Source organism: Paramisgurnus dabryanus, chromosome 22 (genome assembly GCF_030506205.2).
Source record: "Paramisgurnus dabryanus chromosome 22, PD_genome_1.1, whole genome shotgun sequence".
In the NCBI taxonomy this organism is placed as follows: domain Eukaryota; kingdom Metazoa; phylum Chordata; class Actinopteri; order Cypriniformes; family Cobitidae; genus Paramisgurnus; species Paramisgurnus dabryanus.
Genome location: NC_133358.1, coordinates 24,583,765 through 24,607,842, shown reverse-complemented (window position 1 = coordinate 24,607,842; position 24,078 = coordinate 24,583,765). Strand labels below are relative to the sequence as shown.

Below are 24,078 nucleotides of genomic sequence, written 5' to 3'. Positions count from 1 at the left end.
CCGAGTTACATACAATGCAATCACAGCGATAATCAGTGAACATCTGCTTGTTTTTTTCTACCTGTCTACCAGTACCTGTGTGTAAGCTCTGTAAGCGGCACATGACTGTTTTTGGAAGCCATTAACAGAGGCCCTGGGCAAACACACAGAGAGTCTGTTCAAACACAGGGCGGAAGCTGGCCTAATGAGGATGTTTACCAATGCAGAAAAAACCCAGAGCAAACAGGGATGTGGACATGTGGCCGTCAACACCTCCCTGCTCGGTCCTGTCACCTCCGCAGCTGATGGGGCAGCCGGGGCTCTCGTTTATGCCCTCATTTCCCCAGCAGAAGTCAGACGGGCCCGTGAAGACACCCTGTCCCTAGCAGGCTGCCTGGGTTTGACATTTCCACTGGCATTAATTTGTGTAGCTCTTATTAGAATATATTGTGAGCTCATTTCCAGCTATTGTTACAGTCCTCTTTTTGTCATTGTCTGTCAAATCCAACCCTCTATGCCACCCACCTCTGCCACATGGCTCAATGCCAGGTGTGCTTATAACCTGCATAGACAGACAGACAGCCTAGAGAAAGAGAGAGGGAGATGGTGAATAGATAAATATGGAGAGAACAGCGGAAAAGTCTGATAGTAAGAGATAGTAAGGAGCTTTTTTTGATAATAAGTTTGGCAGCCATTGTTAGTGGGGCAAACAAATGGTGCACCTGGGTGTTGTGTAATGGTTGAATATTTTTAGCTTGTAAGTGGAATAAACCATGACCTCAGTGTGGCGGAGGATGATACTTTGTATTGTGCCAGATGAAGGCACTCACTTCCACCCAATCTAACACCCAGTTGTATAATATTCGGCTTTACAGAATTCTTAAGACCCTAGTAATCTCATATCAACATGAAGTTTCAAAAGACATCATTTCAAACATGACTCATTCCAAGACTTCTTATTTACACACTGCACAACATTTGTTTACAATGTCTATATATTCAATAGATGTGCTGTAGTGTATACTGTAAAGTCTACTAACATCCTCTAAGCAATGCATTTTTTATTTTGGGAAAGTGTTATGAAATCATAACAGACGGACATCATGTATGAAGTATTTGTTATTTACTTGCATAATAACAAATACTTGTTATTATGCAAGTAATGTTTGACATTGTGTTTTTTCATTGTGTTTGACACATGACAACGTCTCTGTTATGTAAGTAACTGTTGTTCCCTGAGAAGGGAACGAGACGCTGCGTCTCCCTTTCCATACGTCCTGCGTCCCTGTAACACTGTCTTTGTCAATATTTCAGATAGCGATATGCTTCCTGGCTCTCGCGTCACCCTGTCGTTAAGCTTCACCATTGGTTGAATTTGATATACACATTCAGACGCACTTAACCCTGGAGGCGTCCCCAAAGTGTCACCGCAGTGATGCAGCGCAAGTTTCCTCGAAAGGGAACTTTAACAATGTATCTTAAAAGGAAACACGATGTAACCTTGCTCTCACTTAAAATGTGTACCCACATTTAGTCCTTGAATTTGAGGTTATTGGACCTGGAAAGTCCTTGAAAGGTCCTTGAATTTGAAGTTAAATAAGGTGTGGGAACCATGTTCTTCTCTTTTCCCTTGTCCTCCACAATATCTCATATGAATGCCTTTTTACACACTATTAGCTGCTTTGATTTTAACACTAAGCCTAAGTCTCTACCCAAAAACCTGTCAGTTATCTGATGTTTCTGTATTCAGATCCCTAGCGTCCTGGCACGTGCCACAAATCTACCGCACTGCTTTCTCTCTCTCTCTGTATATTCAACAGAGGTTCTCATGCTTGTGAAACACAGAATAATGTAATTCAAACAGTTGGGCGTAGTGCGGCCCCCTCGCTGGGCCAGCACGGGCCCAGGCAGCGCCTGCAGGATGATCATCCTCCGCTGTCAGCCATGATAAAACCAAGGCTTTTACTTATTGAGCAGGGAACCGCATGCTACACTGGAGATCAAGGGCTGGTGAGAGAGACACGCTCGTGTTTTAGCACACATTTCTGAAACTGGAATGGATGCTGCGACGCACACACACACCCAAGTGCACATAAATGCAAACACACATTCACACATCACTGCTCACAAACACCTACTTGTTTACACAGGGGGGCGATATCTCACGCAGCTTTGCCAACAGCCCGTAGATCGCGGAAAGCTCCAGATCGATTGTACCGTATCACCGGGTTGCATCAGAAATATTTTGTCGCGAACGTGACCCAGGGCAGTGAATTCTTCTGGAAGTGTTTCGAAAAGGGGCTGTCCCTTATTGTATCTGCGCACTATTAATTTACACCGACTGCTCTAGGGGAAAGAACCTAATTATTTCCTTATAAATGGACCCGTAAACAAAGTGCTTTCTGGTGCCAGATGCAGATAAGTAGTCAAATTCGAGGCTGCACAGACGCGTGTAAGATGCTTAGGTCGGTCGGATGCGTGTCTGGCTGCGTTTTACAGACACAGCTGGAGAAAGAGACGACAGACTTGGTTGAGCGTAGGAGTGGATGCCCTGGCACAGAGGCAGTTTCTTTCACTATTTCCTCCCTCTGTATCCCATGAGTGGGCTCACAGGGAATGGGGCTCGGTGTTGTGGATCTAAGCTGTCGTCTTTTGTTTGCGTCTGCTCTCTCTTTTTCGGTCTCTCGGTGTGTCTCTGGGCTGGACGATGCCCCGGAGGAATTTGGCTGCACAGATGTGCAGTGTCTGTGCTGGAGAGGAGGGATGTGCTTGTCTCCTACCCCATGAGAAAATGCATTGCTTCCTAACGTACATAGCAATTAGACACACTGACATTATAGGCCTGCTGTCATACACCAAACAGGGTGTGACTAGTATACTGTGCGTGTGCTTTAGATCTTAAGCCACTTATTGGCCAGATTTTGGGGGGATGCAACTTTGGAAATCCGAACAAATTAATAGTAATTTAATAATCTTACCCTTAGTAAACAATTATATACCATTATAGTCTCTTAAAGGGATAGTTCACCCAAAAATGAAAATTATCTCAGTATTTACTCACCTTCAGGTTGTTTCAGTCCTGTATTAATTTCTGTTCTGTTGAACACAAATGAAGATATTTTGAGCTATGTTTGTTTTGGGGCACTATTGACTTCAATAGTATTTTTCTTTTCTGCTATGTAAGTCAATGGTGCTCCTGCTTCCAGCATGATTACAAATATCTTCCTTTGTATTCAGCAGAGTATTGTATACAGGTTTGAAACAACCTGAGGGTGACAGTGAAGGACAGTATTTTCATTTTTGGATGAACTATCACTTTAAATGCGGGGTGCATGATTTTTGAAAAAAAAAACACTTTGGAAAAGGGAGTCGGTCTGAGTACCAAAACTCTCCGGTCACATAAAAGTCATGTGAGACCTGCTCGGAACTAAGTGCTTAGCGTCAAATTTCTTCATTTTTTCGCTGACGAAAGCAGAGTCGTGGAGAGCCGCTTCGCCATGGTTTCAGTGTTTTGGAGGGGGTCTGAAACGACGGGAGGGGGCGTGTCGCCCAGATTTACTTCCCCTGGTCTGCATTTCCCCAGACATACGTTCGTCTCCCACACTAACACAGTCTCACCCCATTTCGTCAATATTTGACGACACTTGACCATTCGTCATATGTTGACGTGAAGGGTATACCTTTCGCGTCATTTTTTGACGAACTGGGGACTTCAATACTATTACGTCCGTTGCATTCTCTTTCCTATTTTATTACCATTTGCGCATCGGTTTAGGGTTAGATTACGCAAAATTAAACAGTGTACGCGAAATTAAACAGTGTACGCGAAATTAAACAGTTGTCACCTGGCGTTGGGGTTAGAAACAGTTGTCACCTGGCGTTGGGGTTAGAGTTAGGTTTGGGTAGGGATGTCATTATGTAAATCTAACCCTAAACCGACGCGCAAATGGTAATAAAATAGGAAAGAGAATGCAACGGACGTAATAGTATTGAAGTCCCCAGTTCGTCAAAAAATGACGCGAAAGGTATACCCTTCACGTCAACATATGACGAATGGTCAAGTGTCGTCAAATATTGACGAAATGGGGTGAGACTGGGTTGCCCACACAGAAACATAATTTATTCAAAATATGTAAAATTCCGCGAAATTCCGCGTTAATACTAAATTCCGTGTTAATTAGCCAATTCTGCGATTCCGTCCGCGATTCCTTGATCGCGGAAATTATAGGGTCCTAGGTAGGGGCGTGTTTGTTTAGGTGATTACAAATATCAACATTATCTTTCAGAGATCATGCACCCCGCCTTTAAGTTTTATGAGTTTGTAAATGTGCATTTTTGAGTATGAAAAGCGCAAAACGGAACCTTTCTAACTTTATTGCTTTTTCTACTTCTGTTGGTCTAAATAAAATTATGCAGGCTTTTATCGGTGTAGGGTTTGCTTATGAACCTTATCTTATATTGCTTATCATTATATGCTGGTATCTGATTTATACTGATGTAGAACTACACCACAAAATGATATGAGAAACATGAAACGTTTGCTGATATGTTGGAAGTCCTACATCAATAGTCAATCATAAAGTAGTCACAGTTGTCACAATTGACCAATCAGAATGAAGTATTCCAAAACTGTATACATTTCTTTGTTCTGATGAACACAAGACAAGATATTATAAGGAATGTTTGTACCCAAACCAATCATGAGCCTCATTCATTTTCATAGTATTCTTTATTCCTACTATGGAAGTCAATGGGGCCCTGATCAGTTTGGTTAGAAACATTCCTCAAAATATCTTCCTCCGTGTTCATCAGAACAAACAAATTTATACAGGTTTGTAACAACATGAAAGTGAGTAAATGATGACAGAATTTTCATTTTTGAGTGAATTATTAGTCATTTTCCCCCAAATGCAATATGTCTAACGTTTATCTCTATTTTTCTCTTTTTTCTTTGTCATAGGATGCTTTTGTGGAGTTGTACACCCAACCGAGAGACCCCACGTTCCACCCCTTTTCTTATCTAACGAAAGTGCTTGGACTGGCAGCGCTGGGTCTGGCAGGCTTGACCATCGGAGGATACTTCACCCAGAAGTGATGTCTCTCCCTGGCTCTGCGGATCTCTTTCCGCCTATTTATCTCTTTCTCTGTCCATCTCTCTTCAGCTTATCAAAGCATCTAGGTTCTTCTTAGCCCGGCAACAGTGCTTTCAAAGCTCTAACGCTGATATGATGCTCCTCAAGTCAGAGGTGCTTGCACATAGATGACAATGCGAAGAGTAAAGACCGATGACACCACGCTTTGATTCTAACGCTTGTCACTGCCATGTACAGTTGCACTCAAACACAGAGACGGCCACAGAAAACGCACGCACACGTAAAGAGATGCACACGCATATTTCGTAAGGACTGAAGAATATTTGTACAAATTTTTTTTAAACTTAAGATTGTGCTTTTTTGACTTTTTTATATAGATTTTTTGCCATTTTGTAGCATGAATCAAAAAAGGAGCGGATAAAAGTTTGCGGGGTGAATGTAAATAATTTCTCGCTATCTGCATGTGTGGAGAAAAAACCTTGAGTAATTCTGCATGAAGTCGTTTTGTATTAGGCCGCCTCTCATTTTCTGTCGAATCAGGGTGTTTTTTTTCTTTCCATTGGATGATGGACCTCCCGAGATGTCCTGCCAGATGGACAGATGCTGAGCATTCCTTATTAAAAAGTTCCTGTTTGATTTGCCGTTTGACGAGAACAAACATGACGAGAACTGAACGACAAAATCAAGACATTATGATGTAATCTCACCCACGCACGGGACACGCTGTTGTCCGACCCCTGCTGAATGTAAAGACTGTAAAAAAACTGTAAAGTTTTGGAAGTTTGACTTCACAGAAGCAATTTTTATTTGTATTTCGCTTTTGTTTATTTTGTCGTGAGTATGTGTATATATAGGTTTCAGTTCAGTTGTTCCATTTGTGTTTCATTAATCAAGAATATGTTAAAGGAATAGTTCACCCTAAAAACACGGTGCCATTATCTACTCAACCTCACGGCTGTCCCTTTAAACACTTTGTAGCTCCATTTCATGCAACTTCATGGTGACCAATTTTTTCTTTTTTTTATTCTCTGTGCATTGGGTCAATAATGACACATTCTTCATTTTTGGGAGAAATATTCCTTTACAAAAACAGGTTACCTTTCCAAATAATGGTAACAAGAGGGTATTGAGTACACGTAAGGTGTGCGAACGTCTGTAAATAGGTTGTGTTGAGAGAGCTGGGCTAGGCTGTGTTCTGGTAGAGATAAAGACAGCAACGTCCAGCCAGGTGCGTTTGCGTATCTGCAGATGAAATGGCCAGGTGGTGGAGTGATTGGAGCTGGGAACAGAAGTTCATTCAGCTTGGCATGATAGGCACGCAGCTTTGAAAAAACTTTCAGACCCAGGTGTCTTTCCCTTCTCCACATGATCTGGCTGGCATGGTAGATCACAGCCAAGATGATGCTGGTTTGTGCTGCAGGTTTTTGGATGTCCCCTTTAATTACAGAAATCTGATCTGTCTGTAACTTCTGTCCCAGAGAGAGTTTCATCTGCTCTCTCTACCATACCCATCTCTTCCATCTCTCAGTGCATTCCACTGGGAGGGTTGATTTCTTATTCACAGAAACATATGGAGACATTGGGATGTCCTAATGACTTTAGTGTTGGACATCAGACATCTGCACTCTACAGTATGTTAAAATCTTTTATGTTCAGGAAATCTATAATCTTCTTTGAATCTTGCTCAAATTGAATCATCTATAGATGTCAGAGCAGACGACATACATTATGTAATACACAAACAGAGATGCCCTTTTAGTTATGATTAGTTTTGTCCCATACAACCTTGTTTTTGTATTACAAATTATTTATATGACGTCTACTGAAATTAATGTCAAGATCATTGATCTCAAAAACCAAAAGAGCAACTTTGTATGTCGTGCGATGGCTTCATCTGACCTAACACAGCTCTCTCAAGTGTTTAGCGGTACAGATAGCGGTAACATTGCGTATGTAATAGTGTACTATATTGCTGCACCCTTTATTGGGTGGTGGAGAAGTGTATCAGAATATCTAAAAAGAGTTGACTTACACTGTAAGCTCGTTTTACTTAGCTGCTAAAGATCTAGCAATGTAAGACCACGGGGGTTGAAACTGCGCTTCTCCCAATTGCTGCACCATTTGAAGCTGCTCATAGATGAACCAGCATATAACTGCCACTGCTGGACCGCAACTATAGTCCATCTACTCCTCAAGTCTCGCTTTCACTCGGGTTAGCTGAGAAGTCACAATCAGTGCACACTTGAGTCATTTTAGATTTAATTTTATAGAGTAAATCCATCATTTTAAATAATTTACGCATTAAATGACTACCCATTCTCACAAAATGATGTAACTATAGTCACGTAATTTTTTTATTCTTTGATACTGTCACGAATTTCCACGGTTTTTCGTTATGGTATCACGAATTTCTGTTTATGTGTCATTGTCACGTATTGGTTACTCATTTCGCTTCGGTTTAGGGTTAGTTTTGGTGTTTGCAATAGGATGTCGCTTTTAGTATTGGTTTATATTTTTTTCATTTTATGTAAATCTAACCCTAAACCGAAGCGACAATGGTAAGAAAATGAGACAAAACCATTGAGTAACCAATACGTGACATTGACACACAAACAGAAATTAGTGATACGATCACGAAAAAACGTGGAAATTCGTGACAGTATCACGAAAAATAATCAAAAAAATTACATGACTATAGGTAGGTAATTTCGTGTGACTGGGCTGTAAATGATCTGTTTAAAAACAATGGCATTGTGCTCTTCAGTGCAATGATTGTCTAGGAATTTAGTTTGCTTTGAAAAAGCACTCGGTTTAATGTTGGTAACCTGCAGGAAATACTTTGAGGTGGATATGTGTATGAATTTTGCTTTTTATTACTATGAATTCATCCCATTGTGGCACCATGCCCTAACTACAGCGGTAACTCTGTACTTATTGGTCCTAAATGTTTAATTTTTATAGATGTATATTCAAGCTGAAGTGTTCAATTTTAGGTGTTGCCAAACAAAGTAAAAATCTGTAAAAAAGTGGTAATTCTGCTATTGGATGCCCAAACAGACAGTCCCGTCCCAAAATGATGATGTTGCGTTGTCATGCTCTACAAAAAGACCAATGTCTTGGTAGTGTTGAAGAGCCAGTGTTTACACCTTTGGGAGGAAACTTATCCACATTTATGCTTTTGGCAGACACTTTTATCCAAAGATACTTAAAGTGCATTTAAGTTATACATTTGATACACTGTTAAAAGTGAAAGTTGGATAAACTTAAAAGATAACTTTAGGGGGTAACACATAAAAATATTTTTTTTTCACAATTTTCTAGGTAAAACTGTAACAATTTTGTGTTAGCAATTTATGTAATTTTATTTTAAAAATGACTCACTTTTAGTGAAAATTTTAAGTTGACAACCTAATTTTTAGTGTTACCAATTGAAGTAATTTATTAAATCCAACTGTATGTGTATTCCCTGGGAATCAAACCCATGACCATTACTTTGCCAGCACAATGCTCTACCAATTGACCTACACCAATAATGGCTCACTTTTAGTTGTGTCTGCATTTTAAGCTGAAATATGTTCAAAATTAACATTGAAAACTCACTTTAAACTTAAAAAAAAGTTCAAATATGTGACCCTGGACCTCAAAACCAGTCATAAGTAGTAGCACTGGTATATTTGTAGCGAAATTATTAATTATTGATGCAAAAATCACTAGGATATTAAATAAATATCATGTTCCATGAAGATGTTTTGTAAATATCTAAATAAATCCAAAATGTATTTATCATTAGTAATATGTGTTGATCTGGACAACTTTAAAGGCATTTTTCTCAATATTTAGATTTTTTTTCACCCTTAGATTCCAGATTTTCAAATAGTTGTATCCAAATATTGTCCTATCCTAACAAACCATGCATCAAATATTTATTCAGCTTTCATGTGTTGTATCAATCTTAATTTTAAAGGATTAGTCCATTTTCTTAAAAAAATCCAGATAATTTACTCACCACCATGTCATCCAAAATGTTGATGTCTTTCTCTGTTCTGTCGAGAACTGTTTTTTTTTTTTTAGGAAAACATTCCAGGATTTTTCTCATTGTAATGGACTTCAATGGACCCCAACACTTAACAGTTTTAATGCAGTTTAAAATTGCATTTTCAAAGGACTCTAAATTATCCCAACGAGGCATAAGGGTCTTATCTAGCGAAACGATTGTCATTTTTGGCAAGAAAAATAAAAAAATATGCACTTTTAATCCACAACTTGTCTTATTCCTCCGGCTGTGTGACAGGCCAGCGCAATCCAGGAAGACAAAAAGTGTGCTTTTATTTTCTTGCCAAAAATGACAATCGTTTCGTTAGATAAGACCCTTATGCCTCGTTTGGGATCGTTTAGAGTCCTTTGAAACTGCAATTTTAAACTGAATTAAAACTGTTAAGTATTGGGGTCCATTAAAGTTCGTTAAAATGAGAAAAATCCTGGAATGTTTTCCTCAAAAAACATAATTCCTTCAACATTTTGGATGACATGCTCGTGAGTAAATTATCTGGATTTTTTTTTAAGAAAAATGAACTAATCCTTTAAGGAATTTATCACTGGTTTTGTGGTCCAGGGTCACATATATAGAAACACCTGGTTGGGATACAGTGTTTGAGAAAACAGAGAAATTAATGATAAACTCCAGCTTAAATATTAAATTTTATTTGAGCTTTTTTTATTAAAATTGTTCCTTTATCCTTTTACAAAAGTTCTGAATATACAAAATTGTTACAGTTGCCCAGCGACGTGCACAAAATAGCCACGTGTTTTCATTCTTCATTCAATTTAACATTTGAATGGAAAGAGGATGTGCACGTGGTTCACCTCACATTTTGTCCGATAAATATGGAAGTGATATTTAAACTGCAGGACGAAGGGGTTTTCCATCCGGACGTTCGTGTTTTGTTTCGAGTGAAATTGCAGTTACTGTCTCTATGGTAGCACTGGTTTGGTGTTTAACCCCGTGTTATTTACATTCTGCATGAGTGCATTCTCCAACCATACAGCTTCATTCTTCTTGTGTTTCAGAACAATTCACATGTTGTATTTAATATACATGCCTCATTTTGATATCTATTCTGACCTATCCATCACATCATCAAATAGAAAAGATTATCACCCCACAATATGTTTTATCCTTTGGCAGCTATTTTAACGCATCCATTTCAGAATACCACTTTCAGAGAGCAATCGATTTTCTGACCTGATTTCTTTGCTGTTTAATGACTTTGCTGCCATACCTTCCCCTCATATATCACATAACCATTAAAATGTAGCAAAATATCCAGGGGGATTTTAATATAGAGACTGGATATCAGAGTTTATATTTGATTTCCAAATTCTCATTTTTCCACTATTATCCTGTTTGTCTTTCTGTCTCGTATGCCCTCAGCATGTAGCGCTCATAAGCGAATGTTCACGATTGCCGTATTTGTGACCCTTTCTGTTTAATTTATCCTCATAGCACTTGTGGGTTTTAAATGTATCGATATTGTTTTGTACGTACCCATGTCATAAGCTAACAATTATGTGTCCTAATTAAATAAACCTTGCCTTATCATCTGAAAAGAACTGTCACGGTCTGCATCATTGAGTCAGGAACTCCGATATTCCTCTACGCGCGCGGTCTGTCACGTTCTACTGTACACCAAATTGAATGCAGCGAGGGAATAATTTTAACAGGCCGGCTGTATAATAAGGAGCCTTTAAGGCAAAAATCAAAGAAGGCTGGCAACGGTGTCTCATGGGAGACGTGGTTTTAACCAATCAACGTAGGCCTTCCGTTTAACCTGGAGGTCTTCTTGAGACGGTGCTGTTTTAGATATGTTAGCAAATTCTACCATACCTTGCATGCATAAAGTACTATAAAAATGTTAACATACTGTACAGTGTATGTACCACAGCTTTTACTGGTGCAGTACCCTTTAAAAAGTACTATATGGGTGATTCTCACAAAATCCAGACTTAAAAGGTGTCCAGAATCATATTTTTTTTAAAAGCCATTGAAGCCAATTTTTTTTTAAATATAAGATTAAGGACTGAACTTACTATAACCATTATTTTTAGAGGATTTAAAAATATATCCAATAGAATTATTTACATTTTTTAAATCATCTTATAAAAAATTATCATTACCGCAACATGATATTACATTAAATATGCATTTACAAACTCATGTTTCAGTAATGAGAAACTAAAACGTTGTCTATGACAAACAAAATTTCAACTTTTATCTGGAGAGAAAAAATAAGAACTGCTTACCTGGTAGCCATCTTGAGTGTCACAGTCAATTATGTCCCCTCCAACTATTGTTTTTGAAAATGTTAGTTCCTTAAGGCCTTAAACAATGATTGAAAATTGTTGCGAAATTTGAGAAAATTTTTCTTGGACACATTTATATTCCTTACTATTGTCTCTACATTTACCAATGATCACCAAATACCACATGTGTCTTTACTGTAAATGTTAATAGTATAACATCCACTGAAGCTTTTTATTTTTATATTTTTTAATTATAAATATTTCCATTTCAAAGAACCCAAATCCAGTCATGGACACGTTGCGGTAATGAACATTTCCCCCTTAAATTTGGGAAAAAACAACAAAGTTGGTTTGTATGATGTCATTTGAAATCATGTGCAAAATAGTACATGAAGAGATGTTTGTAACTGTATGCTTCTTATTTTAATACTCTTACTTTGCATTTACTTATTTTATTAAAATGTTTCATGACACATCATAATTCTAATTTTGCGAAAATCACATATATGTACACATTTGGTACCTTTATGAAACTAATATGATCTCTTTAGGTCCAAAGCTGTACTTTTTGAAAGAGTGCCGCCCCATGTCACAGCTGGGGTACATATTTTGACCATCTGACAGTGTAGTCTAATAGTAAAAAATTAATAGAAGACAAACTACAAAATGCTGGCTTTTTTTCAGCCTATGGATTAGATATGGACATTTAAAACATTTTAGTATTATATTTAATTCCAAAGTTTTAATCCTGACCTGTTTTTCAAAGCAGGTGATCATTCAAATTGTAAGGAATAATTGACGACAGGCCATTAAATTGTTCAAAAACCCTAGGCGTGCATTATTTTCTTATAATTTAATGGACTGTAGTCAATTATTCCGCTTATACCACAGTTACCACAAACATTGCTAAGACATTGCTCTGGTGGTAATTTTAAGACATATGACAGGTCAGGTGCACGTTTATCGAAAAATAATGCACACCAGTGGAACATTTCTCAACCAAGCCCTGTGGTATAAAGAGATACTGATCGTGCTGTTGTTTTGTGGAGGCACAATGGTACAATAATGGTATACCATGTACAGTATGAGTGTACCATAGTATTTACATGCTAATCCAAGTAAGCTTCATGTGCTTTGAATAGTCAGACAGCACTAAAATCTCAGACACAAGGACACACGTGCAGACACTTTAAAATAGCAGCAACCCCACTTTATGATTCTCAAGGGTTTTCAGTTACCCTGAAAAAAAAACTATCGAAGAGAGATCATGCACACACACGAAAGAGAAGGATAAGGAAATCTGTATGGATCTGTTGGTTTTTAAACCGCAAGAGGCCGCCACTGATGTGTAGTTCAAACGGCAACCTCTACTACTGTACTGCTAGTCAGAGGGATCTTACTGATGAAGAAAACCTTGATGACAATGATGATACATTTGATAAATGTTCAGATTATACAGCTGATAAAATAAAGAGCTGAAAATCTGAAGCTTTTGGGTATTTTGCTGCCTCGGGGTGTAAACATAACACTGTTTCCCTTTGAGATTTCACTCGTCTGATATTAGATTAACCTCCTACAGCATCTCATGCCCCATAGTCACATCACCGTTTCCTCCACCCTCACAAAACTGCAAGACAAGAAGGGAGAAAAAGAAGCAAATCTCCGAGGGCTGCGCCCGGGGGAACGGGAAGGTTAAATTAACTTGAGCCCAGAGTTCTTTGTGCAGAAACTTCATGAAATATTCCAGATGCACGGAAGAAGGAGAATTTTAAATGATATCGGTTTTAGTGCAGTGGGGATTTTTATTAACCAGCCGTGCCGGAGCTGGAACTCGTTCAGGGTTTGAGTAATTGTCTGCGAAGGTGGAACTTCTGCAGGATATGAACTTGATGATGGTGGCAAAATTTAACCAGCTTGATATTTTTCTAATACGCATGCATGATACTTTCAAGATCAAAGCAGGCACTTTCTGTCCAAGGGGACACTTATTAACATCTAAGGGATAAAATAATGGCCAGTTAAATCTTTGATATCTGATGAAATCATGTACGTTTAAAACAGTGGTTGCTTTTGTGTGTTTTTAACAAAAGATGGCAACACACAAGTTTCATCAAAAGGTGTAAGGGTAATTTTATAAACACTCTTTAAAAATAAAGGATGTCATTGAAGAACCATTTTTAGCTGAAGAAACCTTTCACATTAAAAGATCTCTTTTGTTCTTTGTAGTGAATAAAGTATTTTAGATTATAAAAGATATGAACGAAAATGTTCTTCTAAGAACCTTTGACTGAATGGTTCTTTGAGGAACCAAAAAGGGTTTTACTATGGCATTGCTGTAAAACATCCTAACTTTTTTCCTTAAGGAGATTTGCAAAGTATACAGAACTGTGGAAAAGTCTTAGGCCATGCCAGAATTAGATTTGTTGTTTTTGCAATGTTATAGTGATCATATATAATTGTTTTTCAGTCTCTTTAATATAATACATCCAGAAAATACAGGAAATGTGTATATTAAAAACTGTATAAAAATGTAAACCGATGTGTCAAGTTTTTAGGGTAAACTCCCCTTCCACTTGCACTGCAAAAAAAAAATTCAAGAAAAAAAATTCTTAGTTTTTTTTGTCTTGGTTTCAGTAAAAATATCTAAAAATTCTTAAATTAGGATGCTTTTTCTAGATGAGCAAAATGACCAAAGAAAATAAGTCTATAAGTAATATTAAATTTAAGTGAGTTTGTGCATAAAACAAGCAAAAAAAACCTGCCAATGGGGTAATTGTTTTATGCACATAATCACTTATATTTGATATTTTTGGTCTAAAAACTAGGCTTATTTTCTTGGGTCGGTTTGCTCATCAAGAAAAGGCATCTTAATTTAAGAATTGTTTTATATTTTTACTGAAAACAAGACAAAAATACTAAGAATTTTTTTTTTGAAAATAAATATATTTTTTGCAATGTGAGCAATAGCAGGAAACTGCAGGATCTCTTAAACCTAAATAAAATTAAATCTAACTTCTAATTTTAAAGAAATTAATCTATTTACTTCATTTTCTTCAAAAACGCTCAAGATGTGTTTAGTGCCAAGAGAGGTCACATTAAACACTGACGATGCCTAAAGAAAACATTCAGTCCTGAAAATGTCTTTTTTTATACACATTTCCTGAATTTTCTGTTTGTATCTTAATAAAATAGATTGAAAAATAAATATGGATAGACATTAAAACTTTTAAAACAACAAGTCTGGTGGTGGTGGCCTAAGACTTTTGCACAGTAGGCTACTGTATATTTAACAAAATTTCAACGTTCTTTCAGGCAAGCATTGTGTTTTGGTGTCTAAATTGCATTTCTGCAATATCATTCTGCAATTTTCTAAATAAATCTAAAGAAATTTCGGAACTGAAAGAAAATGCTGGAAATTGGAAATTATATGAATTAAAATGCATATGTATTTCTGTTCTTGTGTTGACATAATTGCTTCTATTGTTTACCTCACTTGTAAGTCGCTTTGGACAAAAGCGTCTGCTAAATTACAAAATGTAAATGTAAAATATGCATGTTTGTTCACACAGCAAAGAAACAGTCAAGCAAAAAAAAAATTTAATTAAATATGTAAGAAAAATAACTTTAAAAAATCATCAACATAGTAAAAATTATAGAATTACCCACAGGTCATATTTACTGCCTCACTTAATGGAATTATCCAAAAATGAATGTTCAAAACCATTTTTGTGGGGGGGGGGGGGGGGGGGTTGTATAAGGTTTAAATTAAAGAACTCCCATCCTCTGCATTGGACCTTTGGGCTGGTCTAGATTCTCTTATTTTTAAGATCCCTGACACACATCACTCACTCTCTGTCCTCCGCTGGGTCTGTCTTTCTGCGCTTTGGACTGAAACTCCTGACATGAAAGTCTTGCATCTCAAACAGAATTTTTATACACTGCAACATGCATCTCATAGACGGCTTTGTGCTCTTATTTGGGACTATAATGATTATTGAAACTTTTTAGGCTTATTAGAAATGATTTGTATTTATAAATCAGATCACTTTTGAATCAGAATTTAAGTGTGTTTTGTGCAAATCCCACTGGTGTGTGTGTGTGGTTGCCAGGCAGTACAGTATGCATGGGTGGTAGCTGAAAAGTCCTATTTTTATGTTACTTCAACTTATAAAAACAAGTTAAAACAGTTGAACTTAATTTTTTAAGTTATGTCAACTTATAGCAAACCAAGTTGTTTAAACGTCATTCTGCAATTTTTACAGTGCAGGTGGTTGCTGGAGTGATTGACAGGTCTGAATTATTAAGATCCTCCTCCCAAATTTCATTATGAACATTCTTTACCACACATTGTTTCATTTTTGCTGACACAAGCATGACTATTAAGCTAAGATATGTCAACTTATCACAAAAAAGGTTGAAATGACTTGCATAATTAAGTTGCTTAAACTTCATGCTGCATTTTTTTTTTTTACAGTGTACGCCCTCTTTGGTACCAATATGTACCTACTGTATGATGCACTTTTATAACCTCAAACATAGGTGTACTATTAGAAAGGGTATTGCCCCAGTGACAGCTAGGGACCATTTTTTTAACTTGTGAAGTAAGATATTTATGTCACAATTAGTGTTCCTGTTGCTCAATTGAGAATGCATTGCATTGTTTGATACCACGTGTTTGATCCCGAACACAAATGTGTGCTCTGAAATGAAATATAAGTCTGTTTTGTATATAGGCATAAAATTAAGCTTACACTTTACCTGCAGGTTTGTATCTTGTATCTCCCAATAAACTGTGGTTTTCCTGCACAAATTTATGACATTTCCATGCCCACAAGCTCATAATTTAGGCTTTGTTGGGAAAGGGTGTCAACCAATGGTGTTGGAGGGGGGTTGTGAAACAGTAAAGGGGATATTTGCCAGTCTCTGAAGACAAAGACGAACATTCTTGGTGTACAATGAGCTCTGACGAGTGTTAGTGTGAGTGTGTACAGAACAGCAGTAGCTGTGGGCCTCTTTTTGCCACGCTGACACAATGAGCACAAGCTGGCCGGCTGTTAGTTTTACTAGGTCACCAACAGTCACATTTATCCTTGAAGTGAGCGCAGTGCTCCAGAGAGGCAAAAAAAAAAAACAATGCATGTGCTTTGAATGCCTTGCTGAGGCCTGGAAAATTGTGGCGGGACTTGGGAATCTTTAGGGATACGGCTCACAAAATGTTTACAAAGGCCGTGGATGCACTTTCACAACCTGCTGTTGCAGCACACAGGACTCTGGCTTAAAGATTTGCTGATGTTTGATTTTCGAGTGGGACTATTTGGTCGATACACTGCTTTGAATAGATTTGTGGAGTCCATGGAGATTTCATCAGGTTTGCAGGAGGAAATAGCCAACATTTAGATCTTTAGTTGTGGTCACGGCCATAAAATTGATTATTAGCTTTTTGTTCACCATAACAAAAAAAGATGACATGCTAAATTGAAAATTGAGCACCAGTTGTCATGCAGCTGGCTGAGATAAGACTGAAAGGTCGGATGTGAGCCTAAAAATAACCATGAAATGAAAGAAGTGAGATGCAAAGACAACTATAAAATCTAAATTAAAGATGACAATAATGAATCTTCACAAAAATGTTAAGTATCATTTCAAATAGAAGATTATTTTAATATTTTAATATTTGTTTGACTAATATTGCTTTATGCATAGGTTTGTATACATAAAGCAGAATAAATTGCACTGCAATTACATATTCTTATAATTTGACGTCAGCCTACTGCCCTCTAGTGGTCAGTTATTGATGCATCATATAGAAATTTTGTGCAGAACAGAAAAACAAATACATTTTAACAATCATTTATATGTACATTTGAGCAAAATCTATATTTTACTGGTTTGTGAAACTATATTTATATCACACAACATAATATCACCCAAACACACACCAATCCATACAATTAGACTTCCATTCCTTTGTCTGGGAAGAACTGCTGTCAACAGCAAAACAAAGAAACAGATGGCTTTATGTTATCTGTTCGTTTATTGATTTTTATTTCTAATACCTTTTTTATTTCTAATAAATAACAATGAATAGTATTGATAGAAGATAACAGGTTTGTGTGTGTGTTAATAAAAAAATAGGCAACACAAAATGCCAGAGACTCACAGAAACCTGTTAGATGTACATGCATTGTAACATTTATGTTAGGACTGACATAGAGATGTGACAGCACACCAGACCGGTTTCATCCATCATGATATATGACATTCAGTCTACAGAGAAACAAGTCTCCTATGAAAAAAAACAGGTAAAGCTGATTAAAATGCAGTACCTTTGCATATTTAGTGTATCAGCACTAAAAGACAAGCTATGACCCTTTCAAGGACACGTGTTTCTCTCTGTGAATTGTTTAGTCTCAAAGTCAAGCTTGCCTTGAAATTTTTTTTTTCTAGTCACGACTTGTTTATCAATTAATAAAATACATGCTTTAAACAATATAAAACTATTTTGAACTATATACACTTAATATAATGCAATAATAGTAAAATCTACAACAAGCAATATATTTTGTCTTCTCCGTTTTTTTAAGCATGGACTTTTATTATATGTATGGTATTGAACATGTCTGCAGGCCTGAACGATTCTGCATGAATCTGAAATCTGTTCTTGATATCAAACAGAGTTCACAAAAACATTTGAATGTGAATACCTTTGAACAATACATCTCCATGACCTAGAGATAAACACAAACTGAGTTCAGTACTGTCCTAATGTATTTATTGACTTAAAGCATGTGTGTACCGCTCGTTGACGTAGAGTGGAGATATACATCAAATACCGCGAGAGCGATTCAAAGGCATAGCTTTGGAATCGATCTCGCGGTATTTGATGTCATACACCGAACGGTGTGCGCAGTGTCGCGCCAAACAGACCTACAGCATTTATTTGGGTGATTTTTATTGTACAACATACATGGTCGATGGTCGTATTCGACGTTGCGAATGCTCAGCTCTGTAAACCCTTCAACGGAAAATTGCTACTAAAACCTGTGTTTGGAAACTGTGACGGAGAAATGAACAACTTTTACAGTTGTGTCGATAACTGAACCCGCAGGTAAGACACAAAGTTTCCGTCTAACTGATTATTTATTTTGTTCATTAAAATATAAGAATACACAATAAGAAGCATTGATAAAGTGACAAACTGAAAAGATTTACACGTGCTCTTAGTCTTAGGAAGACAATAAAAGGAAAACTTGTACTTCAAGCAGTTTTTTACTTGCAGATGTGATATATGCTAATAAGATGAAGCAGGGTGACTGAAATAATTCAGGAGTATAAAAGACATGTCTGACTGCAAGTACACCGGACTGCAGCTTGCAGATCGGGGCGTGTATGACCCTAGGGAGGACCTGAACAGGCAGCCCCTCCCATAACGCGTATCATTGGTTAGTACCACAGTAATGACGTCGACGCCACGGTAAACAGGAAATGCGGTTGAAAACTGTGCGATCTTTAAAATGTGCGTTACATCGCGCTGACGTTATGAAATAATACTTTAATAAAACGATTTATTATTAAAGAAAAGTATAAAGTAATAATTGAGTAGAGCATATAGTTTCAATTATGCCTGATCTAATGTGAACTTTTAAGGAATTTCAGAGTATTGTGTAATATCTGTGTAGATTTTAAACGTTTTTCACATTATGTTGCACTTAATTGTGTAATTACAAAATTACCGTAAACATTAATGGCACCTTATATATTTCGTATTTTAATCACTCCTCTAATAGTTCTTGTTTATTTTTGTGCTTAATATAGGCTATTACTAAACATTTATGCCTATAAAGTAGTATGAAGTTAAACTACATACAGTACATTGTCAATCTCTGTATCCCATAGTATGCATGCCACTCAAAAACACCAAACCCATACCAGTGATAACTTTTATTTCAAAACAAAAATAATTGTTTAAAAGACATAATACACACATACAGATAATCACGTACATTAACCGTACAGACACAATCTACACAGCCTGAAGTTCCCCTCCATCATTGAAAAAACAATCAAATGATTAATAGCCCTGAACCTCCTTGTCGGAATAAAACCCATTCAGGACTCCCCTTCTGCCATCACCTACATATCCAGGTGGGCAGTCCTTGTATATTTCAAAGTCAACGAGTAAGGCACCCGGAGCTCTTGCCCATATTGTCTGGAAAATGCACTCCAGTTCACAACACCTAATTTAGATAAAATACAGAACAAACAATATTGAATCATTTTGAAGAAATTGACAAATTGGAAATAGGCATAAACATAGTAAAGAGTCATGCAAGGAATTTTTTTTATGTATATGTTACAATACAGGAAAATGTTAGACAAAATATACTTGAGTGTTATTGGCTTTGTCTTTAAAGTACCTAAGAGACTCACTTTTTGTTTATGAACAACATAAACCAGTTAAAAAAGTTTGTTAACACAAGCAACACAAGCTTAAATTTGACTTGAGAAAGCCTATCCTAAAAGTTTGAAATAGAAGTTTGAAGAATTTCAGTTTGCAGCAAAGTAGTTTTCAAGCTGAAAGTTTTGAAGGCAATACAGTCTATCAGACACAGACAAACAGACAGATGGACAGATAGACATGACAGATAGGTAGAGATAGTTAGACAGACAGATGTATAGGAAGAACAGACAGATAGATAGATTGCACAAACAAACAAACAGAAATAGATGGACAGACAGACAGACAGACTTTCTCAAGTATCTTTTAAAGTACTCACAATTTAGATTTAAAAAAATTACTGTTTGGACATACAAAGGGGACCTTTTCTCTGAACTTGGGCTTGCTGAAAATGTCTCTGAAAACCTTGCATGTCAGTGAAAGTCACCATAAAGCCATATTGTCCTCTTTGTAACGACTCCCATCAGGATCTGCCAGAGGATGTAAGGTCAGGTGGCATCTGTTTAAAGTAGCAAACAGTCAGTCCAAAATGTAACTTTACATACAACTTATTAAAAGTGTAACTGAAAAATTGACAGGAGTTTATAATGCACTTACCTTGGTCAAATAATCCACAGGCCGGGGGATTTCATCACCTCTAAATTGGAGAGTAAGAACAAGAGTAGCATCATTTTCAAACCCGTTATTTAGGTTCAAGATTTGAAATGGGAACCTACACCTGCTCTCTACGCTCCTCTTTACTGGAGTTGCTCTTTCAGCATCTCTGACCTTCAAAAGTTTAAAATATAAAGTCTCATAAAAACAGTTTGTTCTTATTGACATCCCTTAGGACCATAATTGAAATCCACTTGTTTAGATTGATACATGAAATGAATTTATCTATAGTTAAAAACATTTATTTTAAAATGCTAAATGTAAGCATTTGGTAATTGAAGCTTCAATGAACAGTATGTATAAAAAAAAGAAGAAAACAAACAAACATCAAAGGGGGAATTCTCCAAAAGCAGCAGACACTGATGTATGACAGGCTAAGTTAAAAATTAATACTGAGTTAGTTTACTTTTAATTATATGGGGGGTTTCTATTGTATAGGCTATTTCACTAACCTCTGTAAAATCAAAGGTCCCTGCTGTCAGAAAGCTCAGTGAATACTGAATTGGTTTCCTGATCAATAAATAAATGTATACTTATCAATAACATATCAAAATAGTTTACATTTAAAAATGTATTCATAGAAAAAAGTCCTAGAATATAACTTTGTTGTTGTTACTATTAACTCTTAAATCCTATATTTCTTCTTTTGGTTCAGTTTTGCTTTGTTTTAATCATAATCTCACGAAACCGCACACACGCGCGGTCCTAGTTATTTTAACATCACACTAAACGCCACTTCAAAATTAAAAATTGTAAATAAAATATAACAAAAACAGGAGTTTGTACTCACCATGCAGCGATAACCATCGGAAATGAAAACTTGCTATAATCGACGTCATGACTTCACGCCACTAACCAATGAGAAGCAGTGTGGGCGGGCCTGCACGTGCAGCACCGTCCCAGGTGCATACCCGCCCGAATCTGCAGGCTGCAGACAGGGGCTTCTCTCTGACTGAGGTAGCTATCTTCTTATATTAAAGTGTAATTTCAATGTTTTCTCACTAGGTGACACTGTTGCTTCTCTTACTGGTACATCCGTCGTAAAGGGCTTAATTTTGACACTTATTTTATTACGTTTATAATCACGTTGTGTTAATTATTTAAAGCATTAAACAACAGACTGACAAATACTGATTTAGGCTTCTGTGAGAAATGTTTGAAATATTTAACAGAGTCTAGATTCACATACGTCATCAAGCCTGGTTTGCTTAAATTAACTGAGCATTACATTCGCTAGTCATCAGCATATTACAACAATTAACGATTAACTAAGAACAATGGTCTACATTATAATGGTTAATATTCCGAAATAATTCAGTCTCTTGATGACGTATGCAACCTGCAAATGCGACCTCCGAAGGCTGCAGTCATGCGCACAGGCTCAAGCATGCGCTTTTTTGCTGGGACGTCAAATCGACTTGCGATATCTATACTGAACAAAAATACAGTAGGCTACAGCGCACATATTTATTTTACTGTTTTTTTTTCTGGTGGCTTATGTTAATAACTGAACAAACTAAGTAATATGTTTTTATAGTATTTTTATTATAAAATATTGTAAATATGCTTTCTGAGGGCATTGATTTCCAGCATATACTAAATTCCAGCTGTGCTAGTTTCTTGTGTCTCGTATTACCCAATGGTTTCCTTTCAACAAAACAATTTGAACTCAAATAAATAATTCATGTCAATATTTTCATTTAATTTATTTGATCCGGTCTGGATTTGATCATTTAGTCTGTAATTTAAACACTGGTTGCATACTATGTATGTTTCTGACTAATAGAAATATGGGGTAGTCTAATGTATTTGTCATAGAGATAGAAAAGCTGGTTATTTGTTTAATAAAGCTGTCTTTAGTATCAGAGGTAGTATTTTATGCGCTTTCATTTGTTTAATAAAATTCATAGCACATATCAGTTATGCAGAGCATGCCGTGCCTTAATGAACAGATTCACACACAGCCAAGCAGATCTCAGTACTCAGAGGGCTTATATTATTAACACTATTGTTTACCAAACATTTTTCATCAAAAACCATTTGAGTCATTAAAATAAATGGGAAAAAAATGCACCCAGGCATGTTTTATTACCAATTAAACCAGTCATGACGTCATTGTTAAACCAGTCATAATAGCTTTCCGAGAAGCGAGTATCATGAAATTATCCAGAGCTCTGTGCCTTTTAATTTCAGCGGTGGCCTTGCATCTTTTTCAAAGTTCACTCAATCATATGAAGTTGTCTAGATCTCCAGCTGTGGCATGTTAATAGGTGCTCCGTTGTGTCTAAAGACGGGTAGGTCAGAAATGTGATGGGACTGCTGTAAAATTAAGAAAAAAAATCAGGATGTAGGCCTGGTCCTTTCCAGAATGGATCAGTTGTGATCATCCTTTGTTTGGGTGGGCCTGCAGAGAAGATTTGGAAATAGCATCTAGTTTTAAAGCATAAGAACTTTTCAAACTTTTATAAGCATATTTTACTTTCTTGCCCACAGAAAAAAGAAATAAACAGACATGTGCACTGATACTGCATATAAGCTGTTGTACAGTTATTAAAAGTGGACTTTGTGTTTTAATCATTGTGTATTTTAATCCTTTTACAGAATCTGAAGCTGTTTTGCATGGATACCAGATTTTTAATCAGAAATTTTGTCTTGGATGTGGCATACATCATATGTCAAAAAAAAAAAAGTTTTCCAAGTTCAGATGTAGCAGGATTGGCCGATATTGTACTATGGCAGTTTTTTACTGGGGTAATCTAAATCCCTCAGGAATCTCTCAGGAACATTGGTTTGATGCTCTTTTGATAGTGTTCGGAAAGCAATAAAAATGTCACACCAAAAATATCTAAAGGTAACTGATGACCCCGCAACCATTTTGGCTTTTTTGATTTTGCCCGAAGTGCAAAGGGAGTTAAAAAATGACAAATCAATAAAGGCACCTATATCTTTTCAACTAGAAAGTTAATGTGTTTCACTGTCTCTGGCCTAGATAGAAAAACCACACAAATCTTAAACTACATTTAAAGCAATAGGCCTGTATAGTGGAACAGTTTATCAAATGCATGGTTTAAAGAACTTTAAGTTACTTTTAAAAGTAATGCATTACAATATTAAGTTACTCCCGAAAAATAACTAATTGCGTACTTATGAATAATTTTCATGAAAAATGTTAAAACATTCAGAATTATAGCCACGTTAATAACGTTTGTAAGAAATCAAACCATTTGAAAATCGTAGAAAATTGATCAAGTTGGATATGCACCATTAAAGGACAAGTTCGGTATTTTACATCTAAAGCCCTGTTTTCAGATTGTTTATGATGAAATAGAACGGTTTTGACTGAAATTTCGATATATGTGGCTGGCCCGAGAATTTTCGGGTGTTCACCTCTCACCTCTACAATGGCTGCATAGGTGCACTGGAACAAACCTTCATAAAATGCATTAAGCTTTCGTTAACAAAGATGTGAAACTCACCGAGTGGACATAAAAATTGCTGCAAAAGATGCTTTCCAACAGGTGTTTTAGCATTCGTTGTAAACTTGTGGACCTATTTTTCCAAACGCCTCACACCCGTACATTCTTCCGCTTAGAG

At 36.6% G+C, this 24,078-nt stretch overlaps 1 protein-coding gene and 1 long non-coding RNA gene across 5 annotated transcripts in view; one reads left to right on the top strand and one right to left on the bottom strand.

The window, feature by feature from the left end:
* bcl2a (BCL2 apoptosis regulator a) overlaps positions 1 to 7,720 on the top strand; it is a 54,454-nt gene extending 46,734 nt beyond the window's left edge. Inside the window, exon 2 of the mRNA XM_065258471.2 lies at positions 4,940 to 7,720. Within this exon, the coding sequence (XP_065114543.1) occupies positions 4,940 to 5,074 (135 nt within the window). The 3' untranslated portion in view covers positions 5,075 to 7,720. The remainder of the gene's footprint in view (positions 1 to 4,939) is intronic.
* An 11,578-nt stretch (positions 7,721 to 19,298) lies between these two features.
* Positions 19,299 to 21,327, bottom strand: LOC135740573 (uncharacterized). Of its 4 annotated transcripts, none has more exons than XR_012335758.1 (4): positions 21,275 to 21,327; positions 20,428 to 20,467; positions 20,150 to 20,329; positions 19,299 to 19,609 (listed from the first exon to the last, which is right to left on the bottom strand). It is a non-coding gene; the product is annotated as an uncharacterized lncRNA (long non-coding RNA). The 4 variants fall into 4 exon arrangements; XR_010529210.2 differs by having other exon boundaries at positions 20,172 to 20,329; positions 21,275 to 21,326; XR_010529212.2 differs by having other exon boundaries at positions 20,185 to 20,329; positions 21,275 to 21,326.
* Between the last annotated feature and the right edge of the window lie 2,751 nt (positions 21,328 to 24,078).